Genomic DNA, 19,310 nt, shown 5'->3' on the forward strand with positions numbered 1-19,310 from the left:
AAAGTAGTTCTCCTTTATTACCCAAGACTATATTTTTGACAGTACAGACCAGCTCTTCTATTGATTATGCCAGACATCAGAATATAAATTAACTTAATATTGGTTCTACTTTCAAACACCATTCCTCTGCAAACCAGCTCGGTGTCCAAACCTTCCTGTTCATGCTTCTGTTACTCCTGAAGGCAATTATTGGTAGGGCAAGAAACTAGTTCAATCCGTTGTACAATCTGTTGGGTTCCCATGTGGGGTATGTTCAGGAAAGTTAGGGAAATAAATTAAAATAAAAAAAAAAGAGGACACCATGTACAGCACTCCAGAAACCTTAAGCAAAGTTTGGATGATAAATAAAAGCTAATAACCGACCCAGCTAACAAACCCAAGGTGCCCCTTGCAAGTGACAATAGGTTCTCAGCTATGTTCAGGGAGGGGTCAGAAGCGGGATGGGAGAGAGAGGCTCTGCAGCATCACTACATGTTAGTCTTCAAACGTACTGGTAGAGCTGCAATGGAAGCTTTTCAGTTCGGTGATACCCATCCAGGGTGAATGGTAGACTACGGCGACACACTCCATATCCTGAGGGGGGCAAAAAGAGACAGGGGAGTAAAATCGGTAAGTAAATACAGTTGGATCTTTAATGCAGTCACTCCCACATTCACCATCCACCACCCCCTGACCGCCAACCCCCCAAAAGAAAGCAGTGTACCACGATTTTAGAACACATTTGTAAATGCTTCCTCAAAGAACTAATAAAACCTCTAGTTACTACACAACAACGTTGCAAGCCCTCTGATCCTTTCAAGGCATGAAGCCCACTTGGCCCATACAAGGCCCTACACATTAGGACTCTGCCCAGTGTTCTATAGCTTGCCAATAAGGTACAGCCAAGGTCATCAACAAAGACAGTGGGGATATGGGGGCTCTTGCCTAGTGATTTGTCTCCCTGTGAAAGCCATATCCTCAAAAGTAAGGTGCCCAAAACATTCCAGCATTGACCCATCAGGCCTCATTCAGAGTTTGGGGAGACAGTATAATACTTGTGGAATGCGGCAGGAGTAACCTGCCATCTTATTTGGCCCTCTGTGTTGATCTTTACAGAGTATCATCAGATTTGAAACTGGTAGTATATTATGCTCATTAGGGGAGTTGTTTCTGACTGAAGAACGGACTTGATTATTGTACTGACTCTTGCCGTTCTATGTCCCTTCTATCAATAGGATTTGAATGGACTTAAGTATTTTATGTTGGTTTGTTTTTGTTTGTAGCGCCTCGATGCCTGCAGGCTTTTGGCACAATTTAAATACATAAATAAATAAATAAATAAATGAACTAGTGGAAAATCCTTCACTGCCATATTTTTGGGTAGTAACAGAATGAACGCCAGTTTAACCACACCACCATTCTATGAGTTTGGCATTAAATTGGAGGAATAACAGTAAACGAGTGCAGCAAATAAATCCTCCACTTTAAATGCCAAAAGTAGAAGGAATTACTGCAGGCAGAATCAGCGCCAATTACTCCAAATCACCAAAGGGGCGTATAGGACTCAATGAATGGGGACCAACACAGTCATACCACCACCAGTGACCCAGCAATCATTTCTTGAGTCAGAGTGGAGTTATCGATAACCTAGTTTGGCAGTAACTTCGACAGAATTACTGGCAAACTTGTAACGAGTAACATCGTTTATTGATTTAGTCTTGTGGCCAAAACCAAGGTTTTAGCCTGCAAGTCTACATTTCTCAAGCCATTGTCCCCTCTGGCAAACATCGGCCAAGTGTTGCAATTGCAATGTCATTGATTTGAAGGTGCTCCCCACTTGAGTTTACGCTTCTTGGGAATGATCTTCATGCATAGAGAGAAATTATTTTCCAATTCAATTTGTTCTTTCGATTAGTGGTATGGGTAGGAGTAACAGCTCAGTGGTATACCAGGGTTCACAAAGTGATTGTTACTCGACACACTTTTGCAACTGGCCAAAATAACTGGCCACTCCCTCATACATACACTGCAATGTCAGTACGCACTAAAAAGTAAATCCTGCAACCACCACCTCTTCGAATTTCTATCTAGAATTGCCATCTTAAATGTTTATGCATACCGAAGTTTTAATGATTGTGGGGTCATTTTAATGTATTCAGTGAAAGCCGCTGTTGCCTTGGCAGCCAAAGCCAATACAACTGTAGCCGAATGGGCCAGCTGGAAGCATAGACACTTTTTCACCCCATTCTAGCCTTTTGAAATCAACCGCAGTACGGTCTTGTGTGTCTTTCATTATGGATATTGATGGTCGAGATTAGCTTGCCTCGTTGAATACATGTTTTTTTTTTAAAACACGCCTAACACTTTCCCAACACACATGGACTTCGGACAAACCAAATAAAACATTAACATTGGGTAAACGTTTGCTCAAGATGCACTTGAGCCAGACCGGTCGCTTCATGGTATGGACAATGTGGACATCAGAAAAAGCTGTGGTGTCCAGGCTCAGCTGCACAGGCAGGCGCCAGTCAGTGTAGCGCGGGCTGAGAGTAAATCACAACAGTGGAGTCACACTGCAGTCACAAGGCACCGCAGGAATCCGGATTAAACCAGCTGCGCCCAGCCCTTTGGGGCATTCAGTGGGAATGCGGATTCAGCACACAGTCACGCGAAAAACCGTCACAAACAAACACTCATCTGCTTGGTTACGTCTGCCTCAAAACTGTCCACATATCAAAACACAGAGGCCTGGGTTTGCTTGGGGAAGAGCTACGGTGCAGGAGGGTTAGGACTTCAAGCAGAAAGTTGGCGCACACACACAAATGGGAAAACGATCAATCAATTTCAGAAATAGACAAAAAGACTTTCTTCTTCCACTCGGAATTGGTCGTTCTGCTGCCAGCTGTGGATTCAAGAGTCCTGGATTCCCCATGGTGGTCTTTGGTGAATTGCTCTTTACCCACGCGTAGGAGCCTATGTTTGCACAGGTTATAAGAGCACGTGACAACCCTCCTTCTCCCCAAAGAAGAAGCACTAAACAAAAATGTAATACATTGACGAGGGCGGCTCAATGTAGCCAAACAGGAATAGGAGGTGGTGCATTGGCATGAATAGAGGTTCGTGTGAACGTAGAGCGCGGTTACATTCTTTGCAGGAGGCAAGCTTTGCTTTTTCCTGAAGGTATGTGGGAAAGGGGGAGGGGAGGTAGGGTAGTTCATAGCAGCCGGGTCCAGTATTGTACTGTGGCAGAGTAAAAGTGCAGCAAGCCATCTCTTTCCTCAGGACTTGCAACTGTAAAAGCAGTGGGCCCTGTACTGAGGCAATGCAGTACTGAGGCAATGCAGTGCTCCCATCACTTTTTTGTGTGGGTATGCCAGACGTGGGTCCCTTGCTCACTGCTCCATAATAACTAAGGTGCACCTTACTGACCAGGCCCAAAAAAGGTGAAACATGTTGGGCGTGGCTGCCCCATTGGTGGCAGTACCCGACTGATTTTCATATGGACGGCCACCTTTTGCAATGGCGCAGACGGGCTAAAAAACAGTGCTGTGGATGGTTACCCAGAGTAGGGGCCAATGGTACAAATTTACCTCACAACCTTCCACCTATCACTTTTTTGGTTATAGTGTGTCTCCCTCTGTGAGCTAGGGTGTGCCCAGATGTGGGTCCTTTGCTCGCTGTGCCATAGGGAACCAAGCTGCACCTCACTGAAGAGGCCCAACAAGGCAGAAAGATGTCTGGGGTTGCTTGTGTTTCTGTGCAGAGGGCACCTGGCCAAGCAGTCCAGGCTGGGCTGCTACCATTTGTGGCAGTACCTGACTGATATGGCTGGACCCCTTTTTCAATGGCGCAGACAGACAAAAAAACGGTTTTGTGTAAAGGTTGCCCAGAGCAGTGCCAGTGGTTTAAATTGTTTCAAACCTTTCATCCATCACTTTTTTGGTTACAGAACCAATACAGTCTTCAGGGCTTTGAACTGTGTTAAGCAAAATACTTTGAGTGCCTACATGGATGAGTTTGTATACTTGCCTCTACTCTCTGAAGAGCCATTACTTGGAGTAAGGTACGAGATCTTTTGGTTTACCTGCAACATATGGCTGGAACCCTCACCTATTCTTTTGGAGGGTCCATGGATCACTGAGAAACGGCGCGAGAGACTTGAGTAATATTAATAAAGCTGGGGGGCTGGGGAAGATATTCAGACCGGAGAGAACAGGGAGTGTGAATGGCAGAGGGGAGTGTGGTTCTAGAGAGCACAGCAGGAGTTTGCAGTACAGTGAATGAGTTCATTGACCTTAAGTGATTGTAAATGGTCCTGTAGCCCTACCCCAAATTGGAGGCCCTTCGGGGCAATTGATCCTGAGGAGAACACTGCTCCGGTCCTACAGGATAAACTGAGGGTTTGCCCCTGGGCACATTTCCTGTTCTGGTGATTATAATAGCTTCCGGTGTTGCTATTTGCTTACTAAGACTACACGTTTTCCCAGCAGGTCTGCTATTAATTTAGTAAATAAAGCCAACCTTAAATAACTTTTGGGTTTATAGGAGCAACCAATCAAGGGAGAGCAGTGGTGGGCGAGGCAAGCTTCTTTGAATGAACCATGGACGCCAGATATCAAATCAACAATAAAGGGCCCTCTTTTAGACACGATATCACATACAAAGCGCCCTTTAGTAGCTTTTCACATCTGGCGCTTAAGTCTATATCCGAACTCAAGACAAACTGGAAAGCAAAGTACAGCACATACGACATTATTCATTACGATGAGTTAATATTCAATGTCATTGCTCCAGCAAAGTAAGACAAGCCAGTGCTTTTAAAAAAAGTTTGGAAAGGGGTGCTCCTTCCATTTAATGCAATATTTTTGATCCGAATGCCATTCATTGACAGCATTAAGAGGGGCAAGAATGCAGACTCTTAAACTAGGCCTGCACAGCAAGGCGACCCAATCGCTGAACCATTGTACACGATTCTGCCCACCACGCCCTCTTGCAGCAATGCCAGAGTTACCTTTACTGACACACAAGACACGGGATATAAAAACAACAAACCTCAAACAACTATAACCGAAATACAGAAGAAGGAAAACAACAAACAGGCAGGCCCGCTGAAGCTCTGCATGCATATAACGTAAGCATGCAGAGAATACCGTGTGAGGCAGCTCAGTTTAAAGGTTATGATATGATATGATAGGATATGGCATTTATAACGCGCCTATACACAAGTGTTTCAAGGCACGACGAGGCAAGGGAGGGGGAACAGAGGGAAGACAGACAACGATCTTATTAGGCCAGGTGTCATTCAGATTGCGCAAGTGTATGGAAAGGGGGAAGGGGAAAAGAGCGAGGGGGAAGGGAGAGGGGACAGTGCAGTACATGGGATAAAAGAATAAATAGAGAAATACAAATACAGCCAACTGGGGCAAGTGCAAGGTAAGTGCAGACATAAGTGCTGATAGGGGGGACTGTAGGGATACAGAAACAGTCACCAATTGCGGTGGTTGCCAGGTAACCAGTGCAATCTCAGTTTCAACCAGGAATTCAGCAGGGTAGAGGGGGAGAGAAAGCAGAAGCAAAGAGGAAGGTTTTAAGATTTTAAGTGATCCGGTCGCAGCTGATTTTGCCACGGCCGGAAAGTTTGCATGAGAAAAGGTGAGAACTACCCAAAGTTTGCACCTTTCTCATGCAAACACACATACTACGGGGGCTGCAGGGGTCTCCCACGCAACCCCCGCTCACTATACTATACAGTATAATGAGCGGGGGTTGCGTGGGAGACCCCTGCAGCCCATGTTTTTTTTTTGTGGGGGTGCTGCAGGTGTGTCCCCCGCAACACCTCGCTCACTATGCCACACAGTATAGTGAGCGGGGTGTTGCGGGGGACACCTCTGCAGTTTTTTTAAAAAAATGTTTTTACTTACCTGCAATGCTACCACCAACGGTTCGAACTTTTGGTGTTCGAACCTTTGGTGGTAGCATTTTTCGGTCTTTTTGTACGGTCGGACCTTTTTCTTCGGTCCGATTGTACAAAACCGGTTTTAAGGTGCTAAGTTTTTAAGGAGAACCAGAGATGGTTCTCCTCAAGTTTCAGGGAGGCAGGGAGGCTGCTCCAGATGGAGGCCCCCACTGAAGAGATCGATTTACCATCAACTCGTTGCTTGGAGAAGCAGCTGACCCTGAGGGAGGTGGATGAGCGAAGAGCTCGAGAAGGAAGATATTTAGGAAGAGACAGTTGAAGGTATTGAGGCCCCAGGCCCCAGAAGGACTTGTGGACAATGCAGAGGGTTTTGAACTTTATCCTTGCAGCCACTGGGAGCCAGTGCAGAGATTTCAGTCCTGGAGAGATACAATCCCTGGGGTTGAGGCCAAGGACAAGTCTTGCAGTCCTGTTCTGGATGAGTTGCAGAGGGCGGAGAGTAGAAGCAGGCAGATTTAGAAAGAGGCTGTTGCAGTAGTCCAACCTAGAGAGAACCAGAGCTCTGGAGACAGTGAGCTTCTGGGGAAAGGAGAGGAAAGGAAGAATACCTCAAAGGAGGTGCAGCTGGTAGTGTGACTTCTTAGAGATGTCAGAGATGTGTGGAGAGAAGGAGAGTGTGGAGTCGAAGATGACCCCAAGGGGCAGCAGGAGGGCCAAGAGAGGCCGGCCGGCGAGTGGCAGGAAAGGAGGGAGCGGGTGTGCCGATGAGGAGAATCTCAGTCTTACTGGCATTAAGGCAGAGATCATTGGCGGCGCACCACTCCTGTATAGCAGACAATCAGAGATGAGTGAAGGAGAAGAGGTGGCCTAGGGTAGCCTGATAATGAGCCGAGTGTCATCCGCATAGCTGGAACTGGAAGTTGGGGCAGAGAGAGGCAATGCGGTGGACAAGGAGTGCCAGGTATTGCTTGAACAGCCAGGGAGAGAGGTTAAACCCCCGGGGAACACCACAGGTACAGATAAAGATAGAGGAGAGGAAGGACCCAAGTTGGACCTAGGAGGGTCGAGGGTCTCGTTATCATGGAGACGGTTGAGCAGGATGGCATGGTTGACTGTGTCAAAGGCAGAAGAGAGATCAAGCAAGATGAGGACACAGGGGGTGTTGGAATCAAGGTTGGAGAGCGGGTCTTCACGGATGTTCAGGAGAGCAGTTTCCATGCTTCTGGCAGCTCTGAAGCCAAACTGATGATCATGAAGACAACCAACAGATTCAGTGTGGAGATTGAGCTGGGAGATGGCCAGCTTTTCGAGGAGTTTGCCCAGGAACGGAGTGATGGAGATTGGGCAATAGTTAGGTGGGCAGGATGGGTCAGCAGAGGGTTTCTTAAGAAGAGGGTGCACAAGTGAGTGCTTAAGGGGGAAGGGAAGACCCCTGTGGCGAAGGAGTGGTGTAGAAGTCTGCCAGAGCAGGGGCCAAGGCGTCAATATGGTCCTTGATGGTTTTGGAGGAACAGGGGTGGACCTGTTTTGACAAGGCTTTCATAGATCGGACTTGTCTAGAAACCTCATCTGGGGAGAACAGGGGAAAGGAAGAAAAGGAGGGAGGAGAGGTGGCCGAAGAAGGGCTGGAGGAAGAGTTGGGAGTAGAGGGGGCAGGGTGAGAGGAAGAGAGAGGACAGGATGTCCTGAGTTTTAGAGATGAAATGAGAAGCCAGGGCCGTGCAGAGGGCCTGGGAGGGGACAGGAGAGGTAGAGACGGCGGCAGGATTGGCCAGTTCCTTGCAAATTTTAAAGAGTATGGCCCAATTGTTAGATGCTGCAGAGACGCGGACTTGGATGTGGGCTCTCTTCTTGGTGCGGACAGAGCTGATATTGCCTTTGAAGCAGGCGGCAGGCCAGTTTGTCAGAGGATGTACCAGAAGCACGCCTGTTTCTCTCAGCCACCCTGCACTTGGGTTTAAGGGTGGCAAGGTCTGAGTCGTACCAGGAGTTGCACTTGGCTTTGGGCTTCAAGCGGATCTTCATGACAGGAGCAAGGACATCAAGAGTATCAGAGATAGAGTGAAGCATGGAGAGGGCTGTGTCAGGGTGCGAGTCAGTCAAAGGAGGAGGGGGGGGTGAGAAGTTGGTGGCGAAAGCCTCAACTGACACACGCTTCATGGGGCAGATAACCGAAAAGGTAGGTGGCAGTGCTGGAGTTGGCTTGACGTAAGGGGTGGAGAGGGTGAGCTGGGAGGAAAGGAGAAAGTGATCACTCCAGGAGAGAGGAGTGGTGAGATCGACAGAAAGGGGAATGTTAGTGGAGATCAGAGCATCCAGAGTGTGCCCTGCAGAGTAATTCGGGCCAGAGGGGAGGATAGAGAGAGAGAGGGTCGCAGAGGTCACAAAAGAGTCCAGATAAAGGACAGGAAGCAGCCAGGTGGATGTTAAAGTCTCCAAGTAAGAGGAGTTGAGTGGTCGAGACCAGCAGGGAAGAGGAGAGATCCGCCCACTCAGAGAGGAAGGAGGAGATCTGACCAGGTGGCCGATAGATGATAGCCACAGTAAGGGAATGGCTAGGAGAGAGAGAGTCTGCAGACGAGGCATTCGAAAGATGAGTAGGCCTGAGTAGGAATGACAGAGGTAGGAATCCACTCGGAAAAGATCAGGGCTACTCCACCCCTGGAGAGATTGGACCTAGGCACAGAGAGGATCTTGTAGCCGTCTGGGAGGAGAGTGACAAACCTTGTGACAGGGCTGGCTGTGAACCATGTCTCGGTGAGACCGAGGACATCAAGGTCAAGTTCTCCTAGGAGGCAGCAGATGTCCGAGGAATGTTTGACAGCTGAGCGAGAGTTCAGAGTGGCAATATGGAGAAGGTTGCCATCCTTGAAAGCCTGCATCACAAATCTAATTTCACACTTCCACCCACCTTCACCCCACTAGCTGCCATCATCCCAAGATCAGCCCTTCTTTTAACTCTAGAGCGGGTCCGAAAACAATTTTCTCTTCCCCAAACACCCCAATGTAGGCCATAAACTATATTTGCCAACGTGAACCACTACCTAAAGGGGTTCTTCAGTATTGCTTTGGGAGATGAAGATATCCTTTGCTTCAAACCATCTCCTGGACCTTTTGCTGCCCCAGTGAGGCGATGCACAGCTCAGTCTGTAAAAGCATCATTGACAGAACTGGAGGCAACCAATGCCTGATATTTCTATATAGGAGATGGCTATGTCCAGTATTTATGTGTTAGACAGGTCACGGGTTTGGGGACGTTGGTGTGATGGGCTTTTCATACAAAAAACTTGGAGGGGCTGTGGCAGGGCAGTCAATTCACCAAAACGCCAGGGATCAGGGAAGGCACGTTGACATACACCCAATGAAATGACAGAAAGTGACATCACGGGAAGTGAATCATTTTTTAAACTATAATAATTGAACAATTAATAAAATACCAAATATTACTACGGTGGACAAAAGGCCAATTTAGTTTGTCAACCGCACATCACTGCTTCGATATGTAATAGTTGTAGTTATGACATGCGGGGGTGGGGCAGCGGGCACATTCTATGTGACTCACCCTACCCCTGCATGTCATAACTACAAGTGCAGCCTATTATGGCCAGTTACCGCCACTGTACAACTGTTAAAGCCTCACAGGCAAGGTGCAGTCCTCATATGCTAAATACTGGCTTACATGCCAGGCACTGCCATATGTTCATCACAGTCTCCTACATCCATATATTCAAGTAGCCTCACCCTACACCAAAAGTATTGTTATCAGGAAAGCTACAACCTTCCAAGCACCGATCATTTGCCAAGCGGAGCCTCAATCGCCCAAGTACTACCATCTTGTGTGCTACATAAAAGCCTGCCTAGTTTTTGAATAGTGCAAACTAAACTGAATCACTTCTAGGTGATCTCAATTTGAAAAAGTCAAGAACATTAGGCCCTATTAAGTCAAGTGATTTGCCCAGGATAAGACAGGTTGATTAGGTGGAGAAGCCAGAATGTGTGTCCAGGTGACCAGTTTGACTGTTTCCAATTTACCCAGTCCTCTCCTAACATTTACACCCACATACCCGTATTCCTGCATTGTGTTCTTTCATCAACAGAAGTTGTTTAGCTTGGATAACATGAATAGTCAAAGCACCAAACCAGATTCTAAATTAATCTGAACATTTAATCTTTATTGAAACCGGTTGTTTGAGACAAGAATAATTGCTTATGATGGGATGAAGGATACACACAGTTACTAGCAGCAAGCACCCAATTTCCCTTAGCCATCCAACGTCCCTTTTTACATTCTGCATAAAAGGTTATTTCTTAAATGCACAGAAGTGCACAGCTTACAATGAAGTGCCACGCAAGACATAAAATATCACATTTAAGCAAACTGCAGAGATATAGTGCATGCACAAGCGCGCACATGCAACCACACACACTGATAACCAATGGTGCCACAAGTGTCTTTGCACACCTCCACGAACAACTTGCAGCGGTGGCTCCCTCCCACTGAACAATCAGTCTTAATCTCCACAGGTGACTGGGACAGAACACACCTGGATGTAAGTGGGTGATGTGTTGCTAAGTGATAACACACTGTTGGGCCGAAATCAATCCATTTGGTTTTGGCACTTCGGTGTGCCAGCCAGTAGGCCGGGGAGCTTTGGTGGTGTGGGGATTGGCGGGATCACAGAGGCAATGTCAGGGGTACCACGGGATAGCATCTGGTACCCCCTAGCTACCACTTCGAGATGTTCATGGGCTGTTGGGTGCTCCAAATCTGTTGCTTATTATGACATGAATTAATAGAAGAGTTCGATGGATACATTTTGGCTCACGAGAAAGAATGGACTTCCATTCTATTCAAGCATTACCTCCCGAGGGAGAGCGCAATATTGGCCGTTGGCTAACCTGGCTTAACTGCCCAATACGAAGAAGAGCCAGTGATGAGGGCACCCTAGCTCGCCCCAGACAGTGCTAAAGCTTTAAGCATCCAACGCGGGTACAGGTGAAGGCAGCAAAAGTGGCAAGCTGGCATACTGCCAAGAAATGGCTCTCGCCTATGAGTGAGTGTCGGGGGAAGAGAGGGGCCAGACCATGAAGGGGGCCGTAGAGCTCTGCAATGAGAACTGCGCCCCCCATTTAGAGGTTGGACTCAGGCCCAATCGAAGGGAGGCAGTAGGCAGAAAGAACAGGCAAGTTGCCAACAAGGTCCGTCATGAAGCAACTGAAAGTGAAAGACATTTCGGGCCCGGGGGCTACCATCGAATCATGCAAGAATTCCAGGTGCCCGATGGGCTGAGCCTTTTGCCGAATGTTCTGAAAAAAGTGCTAAGGACCATTAAGGTATATGAAAGGCTCCCAACACTGGGAGCCACACATCATTAGCAAGGACTTTCGAAACAAAGCTTAAAGAACATTTAATTGAAGCAATAATCATGGTTTTATCACTCGAAATTCAGGATAATGTACAAGACATGACACTGAGCGTTATTAGCTCGCTGGTCTAGATCATCAGACTAGGTCCATAAAAGCGTTATAAGAGTTACACCTGCAGGCCTTACAGCCTGAGCATCATTTGTGCATCCTTAAGTCCGGGAGAGGCCTATCTGGACTTTGCATCTGACCTGCTCCAAGATATTCTGTTATCGCTTCCAAACTTTTCAGGAAATCTCCCAATTTTTGGCCCCTTCATTGCTGCTGTACTCCTTTCTAAAACTCCACCCAGAATCCCTTGAGACTCCCAGAAGCTGTTAGTCACTGACAAACCACACGCCACAGGCCTCGCCACTGCCCCAGACTTCACAGGGGAGCATTCTTCTCTCATACCAGACTGTCTGGCCGTAATTCAGGAATGGTGTGCCACCAATGATCTCTGCCTTAATGCCAGTAAGAAAGAGATCCTCCTCACTGGGACACCCGCTCCCTCCTTTCCTCTCTCTCTCTCTGCCCGTCCTCTTCCTGCTCCTTCGTGTGAGGCTAAGAACCTTGGTGTCACCTCCGACTCCACCCTCTCCTTCTCAACTCACATCTCTGACGTATCAAAGAAGTCAATCTATCAGCTGCACCTCCTCTTCCTTTATTCTTCCTTTTCTCACTTTCCCCCAGAAGCTCACTGTCTACAGAGCTCTGGTCCTCCCTAGGCTGGACTATTGCAACAGCCTCTTTCTAAATCTTCCTGCCTCTACTCTTCGACCTTTACAACTTATTCTGAACAGACTGCGAGACTTGTCCTTGGCCTCAAGCCCAGGGATCGTATCTCTCCAGCTCTGAAATCCCTTTGCTGCAAGGATCAACATCAAGACCAGCTGCATCATCCACGAGGCTTTCTGGGGTTTTGGACCGCTCTACCTCAAACTTTCTCTTCCAAAACATCTTCCTTCTCAATCCCCTCCAACTCTGAGGGTCAGACACTTCTCCAAGCAGAGAGTTGGGAGCCTCCCCCGGGAACAGCCTTGCTGCTTCTCAAGGTTGAGCAGAACCACTTCGGGTTCCAGAAGCAACTCAAGACCTTCCCTTTTGCTTCCGCTTCCTCTCTTCCTCTCCCCTGCTGATACACCCGACTGCTCCACGCACTGGTCACCTGGTCATCCTCTGAACCCGGGCCCAGGCTTCTGTATGTCCAGTTGCCCTTGCACTGCCTCCGGGCTCCCCAGCACTTAAGGGTCTGTATCTGCAGCCCTACAGTCCCTTCTCTCTGCACTTATGAGCCAACCGCTTGCTGCACTTGTGAGTTAACTGCACTCCCCCCCCCCCCCTTTCCCCTCCTCCTGGCACTTCTCCCCCTCCCTCTTCCCCACACTTGCGCAATCTGAATGAAACAAGGCCTAGTAAGATCGTTATTTTGTCCTCCCTTTGTTTCCCCTTCTTGTTGCGCCTGGAAACACTTGTGTACAGGCACATTATGAATGCCATATCATACCTGAGCAATCAGTGAAAGGCAGTGGCGAAGGGTAACACACATTTGCTTGTTCACCACTGCCCTGCACTAGCATCCACTGGAGTCTCATAAAGGACAGCAACCAAGCAGGCAAGTGATACCAAGCCAGGTGTGACACCCTCAGACCGCTATTGAACTCCTAGACCAGAGGTCTGCAACCTTTGGCTCTCCAGGCGTTTTGGACTACAACTTCCATGAGTGCTAGCCAGAATAGTCATGGGTGAGAAATCCAATTGCAGCTTGCAGTCCAAAACATCTGGAGAGCCAAAGGTTGCAGACTTGTGTCCGAGACTTATCGGAATCTATCCTTCTCAGCATCTTAAGCCCCATAGATTGCTTTGCTTATGCCGCCTTAATACATTCATAGATTTATTGCAGCGTTCCACATATCACGCCTTGTGCACTCAAATTAGTTTGGTTATTACTCTCGGATTGTTTTGCATCCATATACTTATTGCATTCGTAGACTGCTGCACGCATAGACCGATTTACATTCTATATACCATCTCTTTCCGCAGCTCCATGAGTGTTACACCTATAGCTCGATTACTGCATCTCATACTTCGCTGACAGATTTACCATCATGCTTTATATTCCTCCTGACCACTGCACCCAACTTGTGTACCTTCTACTAGGTGCTACTGACCAACCTGAAAGTGGGGGGCAGAGGACAAGTTACCAGGGTAATGCCCTTTCTCTATATAATTTTTAACACAATAGTTAGGGCAAGACACATCTGTATCATGATTTGTTACAGCCAATTCTAATCCAGTTTACAATAAAACCACTGTGGTTAGGGCAAAGATGCAAGAGACGCAAGGCTGTGGTGAAGGACAGAAAGGATGCAGTGAGGTTCTGTCTCTACCTCCTATCCACACCTCTACCTAGGAAGCGATGATGTATCGCTTATCAAATAGGGATAGGAAAAGAAGACAAACTAATAACTTCTATCTGTTTTAATACATTCAGCCTTGGTTTTTTTGCCCAAAAACCACTCTCTTCAACTATGTGTGCCTACTTGGAAGAGACAAGAAGCCAGTGAGTAAAAAGGGAGGATCAGTGCATCAGTGGTTCTAGACTCAGACATCAACTCGGGTATTTATAAGTTTAATGACCTAACCCTATTTGATAAGCGATACATCAGCGCTTCCTAGGTAGAGGTGTGGACAGGAGGTAGGGACAGTTAGAACCTCACTGTATCCTTTCTGTCCTTTGCCACAGCCTTGCTTCTCTTGCATCTTTGCCCTAACCATAGTGGTTTTATTGTAAACTGGATTAGAATTGACTGTAACAAATCATGATACGCTAATGACCAACACCTTTAACTACAAAGCTTGATCCATATTTTCCCATACCAGGGTCAAATATCACTGCTGAAGACAAGAAAAAGCTTGGGGAACGCTAAGTTTGCTTTTGAGAAGTATGCTACTTAACTATCAGGACAGTCTGACAAACAGCCTACAACACTGTGGCAAAGAACCACAAAGACAGCAGAACCAAGCAGCAAAGGGGTTCAAGAAGCCAACCCTAAAACAGTATTGGATATCTTATTAGAAGTCTCCAAAAATTCTACAAGACCACACACACCTTGGACATCTCAAAATACCCCCCCTGTAAGATGCCAGCAGCTGAAGCATGCCAGTCATGACCAACTGAAAACGGGGAAAAGAAAAAGGGATTACTTCGATAGAACCAAGACCCTCAGCCCAGGTCAGAAACAAAACAAAACCTTAGTAGACTAACACTACACAATCAAAAAAAGTCAATGATTTGACCATCCGCCTTAATTTGAATTATCTCGGATCACACCATTGATCACCAAATAACGCCCTCACATCAACCCATGCTGCAGCCAGGAGGGGGAAGGTTAATCTTAAGAAGAACCTTTTCAGTCTTCTCCAAGACACCAGTCAGCATCATCCCTGCTACTGAACAACGGGCAAAATAACTATAGACTGGCCTAGCAAGCAACAAAACAGCACGCACATCTACAACCTGAACAGAGGCCAATACAGACTTACTCTTCTCCACTGAAACCTGTTGAACAATCACTCAGCAGTATTATACAAGGTTATCCTGCTAGACTGCAAGATCAAATTCATTAACTGCACTTGCAAGAGAGGAAATCGCACTCGTACACAAAGACTCCATCACCATCGAACACCATCCCGAAATGGGAATCCCTTCTATTACATTGCACTATGTACTATACATTATGTAGCATACCTTCACACTGACTTTCCGCCTAATCTACAGACCGCCGCCACAAAACACTTAATTTTAAAGTTCCATGAATGCTGTAGCAAACGTCATGGTTGACCGGCACACCTTGCGAGTGTTTAACGTATAGCCGTGGAGAAAAAAAAAACCCTCTCAGCAAACCTGATGTCTTTCAACTCAAGCATTTGGTGAGGTAGCTCCACTCATACAGTTGGTAAACTTTTCGTCAATGAGAATCTAGCAGGGGTTCTCTTGAGTCAAAATCTCAATATCCATTACTTAACCATTCTCAAGCTAAGGCCCCATCAAAAGCCATCAGACAATGAAAGGTCCCCAAGCTAGATGATCCCCACACAGCACTTTTAGCCTCAGAACCTCCCGCCACATCAAACTAACCAGAGTGGCTAAACAGATGGATCAAGCAAACCCCCAGTAAGACAAAGAAGCCCTTCACATACTCCCAAAAGCAGGCTGCTAGATGCTTTACTAATAAAAACTTAAACTCAAGAAAGCGAGCAAAATGATTAAACAAACCTGAAGGATAACTAGGATGAGATGGGCAAAGGTGCTTACTACAAACAACCCTGGGTCACAAGGCTAAAACACTAACAGTCAAACAAACCTACTAATCACAACGCATGGAATCCGCACAGTGCCTTGTGGGAAACCTGAAGGCGTTTCACCCGCTAGTCCCTGGGGATCTGTCATCCAGGTGGCCAGGACACGGCCATCGCTTTTGGATCCAGTTCCTGGGGGTGGATCAGTGCGGGAGGATCACCTGGGTGAGGGGTCTTCGGGAAGTCTGAGTGGGATACCAGATGGTGAGACGTGGTATCTCCTTCCCTGTAACACCTTTAGCCCATCCTACCAGGTAGGAAACTCTTAGGCAAAGTTTGTATGCAGTACCCTCTGGGACCACTACACACAACTAGGACTACAGGTGTAAGCAAAACCAACCTTTGGTATAAGTCTGTACCACACAGTTTTTGGTAGCAAGCTGAGCAGCCAGGCTTATCTCAAGAGGGAATGTAAGCTTGTAAGCGTGTTACACAAATGTCTATTATTACAAGTATTACTTGGTAAAACACTTATTAATTTATTACACAATCAATTATAAAGCATTCACTAGATGAGGCAACCAATATCACACAAAAGTTATACTACAGTACTGATTACTAAGCAGTTGAGCTCCTTTGAAGTAGGAGCAAAAAGGCATAAGTTAATAAAACAAATATTACAGTTACTCTAAAACAGTGCAAATAGTTCGAGTTCACCAGAGGAGTTGATTTAATGCAATAGGTAGGCCAAAGTCAATGGGCTAGTGTCTTGTACAAGTAAAAATGGTTCTGGTATTTAAAAAACGGAAAAGTCTTTGCCACGGTTCTTAGAAGTAGTTCACGGAAGAAAGGTTCATATGTCGGGTCACAAGCTGACTAGGCCTGAAAGTTGCCAAAGTTGTACCCACTTTTGCAGTGAGAGGTAAGTTCTCTTGGCCGGGTTTTCACAGTACCTTATATTGAAGAAAAAGATGCAGCTGAAGAATTCTGTTCCTGGCAGTTCCTGCAGATCTCGCTGTTCCTGAGCCTCAGTCGTGGGGACAAGAGGGAGGGAGGACGTCGGGGGACTCATACACTGCGCTAGGACTGTTTGCAAAGCTGGCAAATTGGCACATCTTTGATTCCGGTTGCTGTTCTTCGAGCACACAAGCTGGAGTCCTTCCCCCTGGTTAATCGTAACCAGCTCTGAGAATGGTATCCAGGTGGCTTACGAGTTGGTTGGTCCTACCAACTCAAAAGGAAGAAGTCGTCCTTGAAGGGCTTCTCTGTCGAGGTGAACTTGGCGATTCGTCCCTGCAGTAGGGCTCCACCGGGCAAACGAACAGTCCAATATTTGCAGCAGCCGTCCTCTTCCAGCTTGTCTTCGGTTCTTTCATTCCAGTGGTCGACTCTGCTTTCCAGTCCAAGAGACTCGCCTTTTAAACAGTTTTCTCCCATCCATTCCAGCCTAGCTGCACTCACCCAGCAGGGTGGCTGTCCTTGCCGGACAGTCTGCCAGCCAATCACGCCAGAGTGCATTTGGGTATCCTAGGAGACTAAGCACAGGGAGTTTCGGGCACCTCCCTCACTTCCTGCCCACCCCAGACACTCTGGCACCAGAGGCGGTCTTCAGTCCTGAAGCCCGCCAAAGGCGTAGAAACAAAGGGACCAAACCTAGTTTGGCACGCAGAGACAAACACTAGAAGGATCCTTCCAAAAGGAAATGGCGAAAAAAGAAGACCGGGACCTGTTTAAACACGGGGGGCTCAGACGTCATCTTGAAAAACATGGCTCCCGTGATTTTTTGCTACCGGTGTTCATGGTCGGGAAAAATCATGGTAGTTTGTTGTTAAACCACTGCCACCAGCCATTTCGATAGGAAAGGGTAGCATTTGACTGCTACATGAGTTTCTAGACATAGGGGATACTAGGTAACCCTTCCAGCACTCTTTTGTAAGATAGTGTGGGCTGGGTCTAGGAATTTGACAACACTAGTAAAGTCTATTTCACTTTACTTTCTCTGGGAAACAGTAGTTTATCCCAGAGAAGGTGCTTAAACCTTGGGAGAGCCTAAAAGGCTTCCCCTGTGTCACTGCACTGACGGTGCAGTATGACACAAATGAAAAGATGATGCCTATGGAGTTTGTCTAAAAAACTCCATAACCAAAGAAATAAACACAGAAAACAACCAGAATTAAAAAGTACAAAGTCCAGCAAAAGAGCTGGGGGTCTCTAAGGTAGAGAGGAATTAGCACATTTTGAGAATTCTCCCCAACAGATACTTAGGAATTAAACTCCGCCCACCGCCTTTCCCGACACTAACACTTTCTCACAGACAGCTCACTATTAAAGAAAACAGACTAACACCCGAGCTGTATACCTGACATTGTCCCAATACAATGGTCAGGCAGGGTCAGACAATTACTGACCATTACACACACCTGAGTTCCATTACACTTCCCCACACAGATAAAAGGCAGAGCACGAGAGTACACTCTGAGCAAGGCAAAACACACGAGGAAGCAGCAGTTTGAAGATGGCAGTTTAATACAGGGCGAAAGACAGCAAGACAGAAGAGGATCGCAAAGAGGGAAGTACTCTTGAGCATTTCAGCGAGAGACTGTTACTTTCATGAACCTTCGAGAATAGGAAACGTAACACCAGGAATCAAGGCTGAAGAATCCTGCAATGTGCGTCAGAGGTACTCGGGGCTCTCCAGTGTCAATAGTCGAGGCGGGGAGAATCGCTTGCTGCTGTGGTACTGTCCTTGGCTCCTACAACAAAGCAGCACCAGTGAAGTCAGCACAGCTGGTGAGTTGGGAAAACTGATACCAAACCGGTCTGTGTTGAAGCCAAGGTTGCAAGTGGCAACATTGTATAGTAAAAGCTGAAGCGAACGGTGTATGAAGCGTGTGTGATAATCGACACGAGCAAAATTAAAACAGATGAGTGATTGAACTTTGAAGCCAAGATACAATACCTTAGACAGAGTCATCCGGCACCACGTGTGTGCTCATTCGAAAGTCTATGTAAGGTATCCAACTGAAAGGTGGCAAAACCGAAAGAGTGAAGAGGAATTGTGAAATGGAAGTGGTCCTGCAACAGGTGAAGCAAAACCCTGTGCCCAATAGAAAGGCTTTGATGTTAATAGCGTAAAGAAAGTTGATGACAAAATAGATGAAGTTGGTCGTAGCCTGGCAGAGAGAGATCAGCTGAGAGCTTTTGGTTAATGCAAGTCTGTGTTAAAAGTTAAATTGGAAATTGAAATTGGTCTGAGCCCGGCGGAGTGAGACTGATTGAGTATTGTGTTGAACTGAGGATCTGAGCCCGGCTGAGGGGGATCTGAGGTGAATAGTGAATCGCCTGAGAAATTGAGTACTTGTGAAATCCTAAGAGGAAAATAACGTATTGTTTGTTTGTTGCATCAGACCCTCTGACAGAAGAGACTTTGAAAGGCAAAGAGACTTGGACACGGAAGGCCCCGATGCTAATGATTGAACTGTATCTTTGTGCTAGAGAAAACAGAGACTGTGCTAAACTAGAGTGTACCGCCTTATCCTGTGCTGAAAACGTGGGGAAGGGAGGCCAACGGCCTGAACATCCCTTTCCCTGTTAGGTTTTTGGAGGTAACCTAATTTTTGTGATGTCACAGGTAAAAGAGAGTAAAACTGGACAACAAGCACCTGGCGAGCGAGAGCGCTTGGAGAATGCTGCGTTGTTCATGCTGCAA

The 19,310-nt window shown here is 46.9% G+C and overlaps 1 protein-coding gene across 1 annotated transcript in view; it reads right to left on the reverse strand.

The window, feature by feature from the left end:
• Positions 1-19,310, reverse strand: part of CTSF (cathepsin F) — a 245,604-nt gene that overhangs the window by 165,948 nt on the left and 60,346 nt on the right. Inside the window, exon 3 of the mRNA XM_069644785.1 lies at positions 492-573. Within this exon, the coding sequence (XP_069500886.1) occupies positions 492-573 (82 nt within the window). The remainder of the gene's footprint in view (positions 1-491; positions 574-19,310) is intronic.

Source organism: Ambystoma mexicanum, chromosome 2p, assembly GCF_040938575.1.
Source record: "Ambystoma mexicanum isolate Mex_15411 chromosome 2p, UKY_AmexF1_1, whole genome shotgun sequence".
NCBI classification, from domain to species: Eukaryota; Metazoa; Chordata; class Amphibia; order Caudata; family Ambystomatidae; genus Ambystoma; species Ambystoma mexicanum.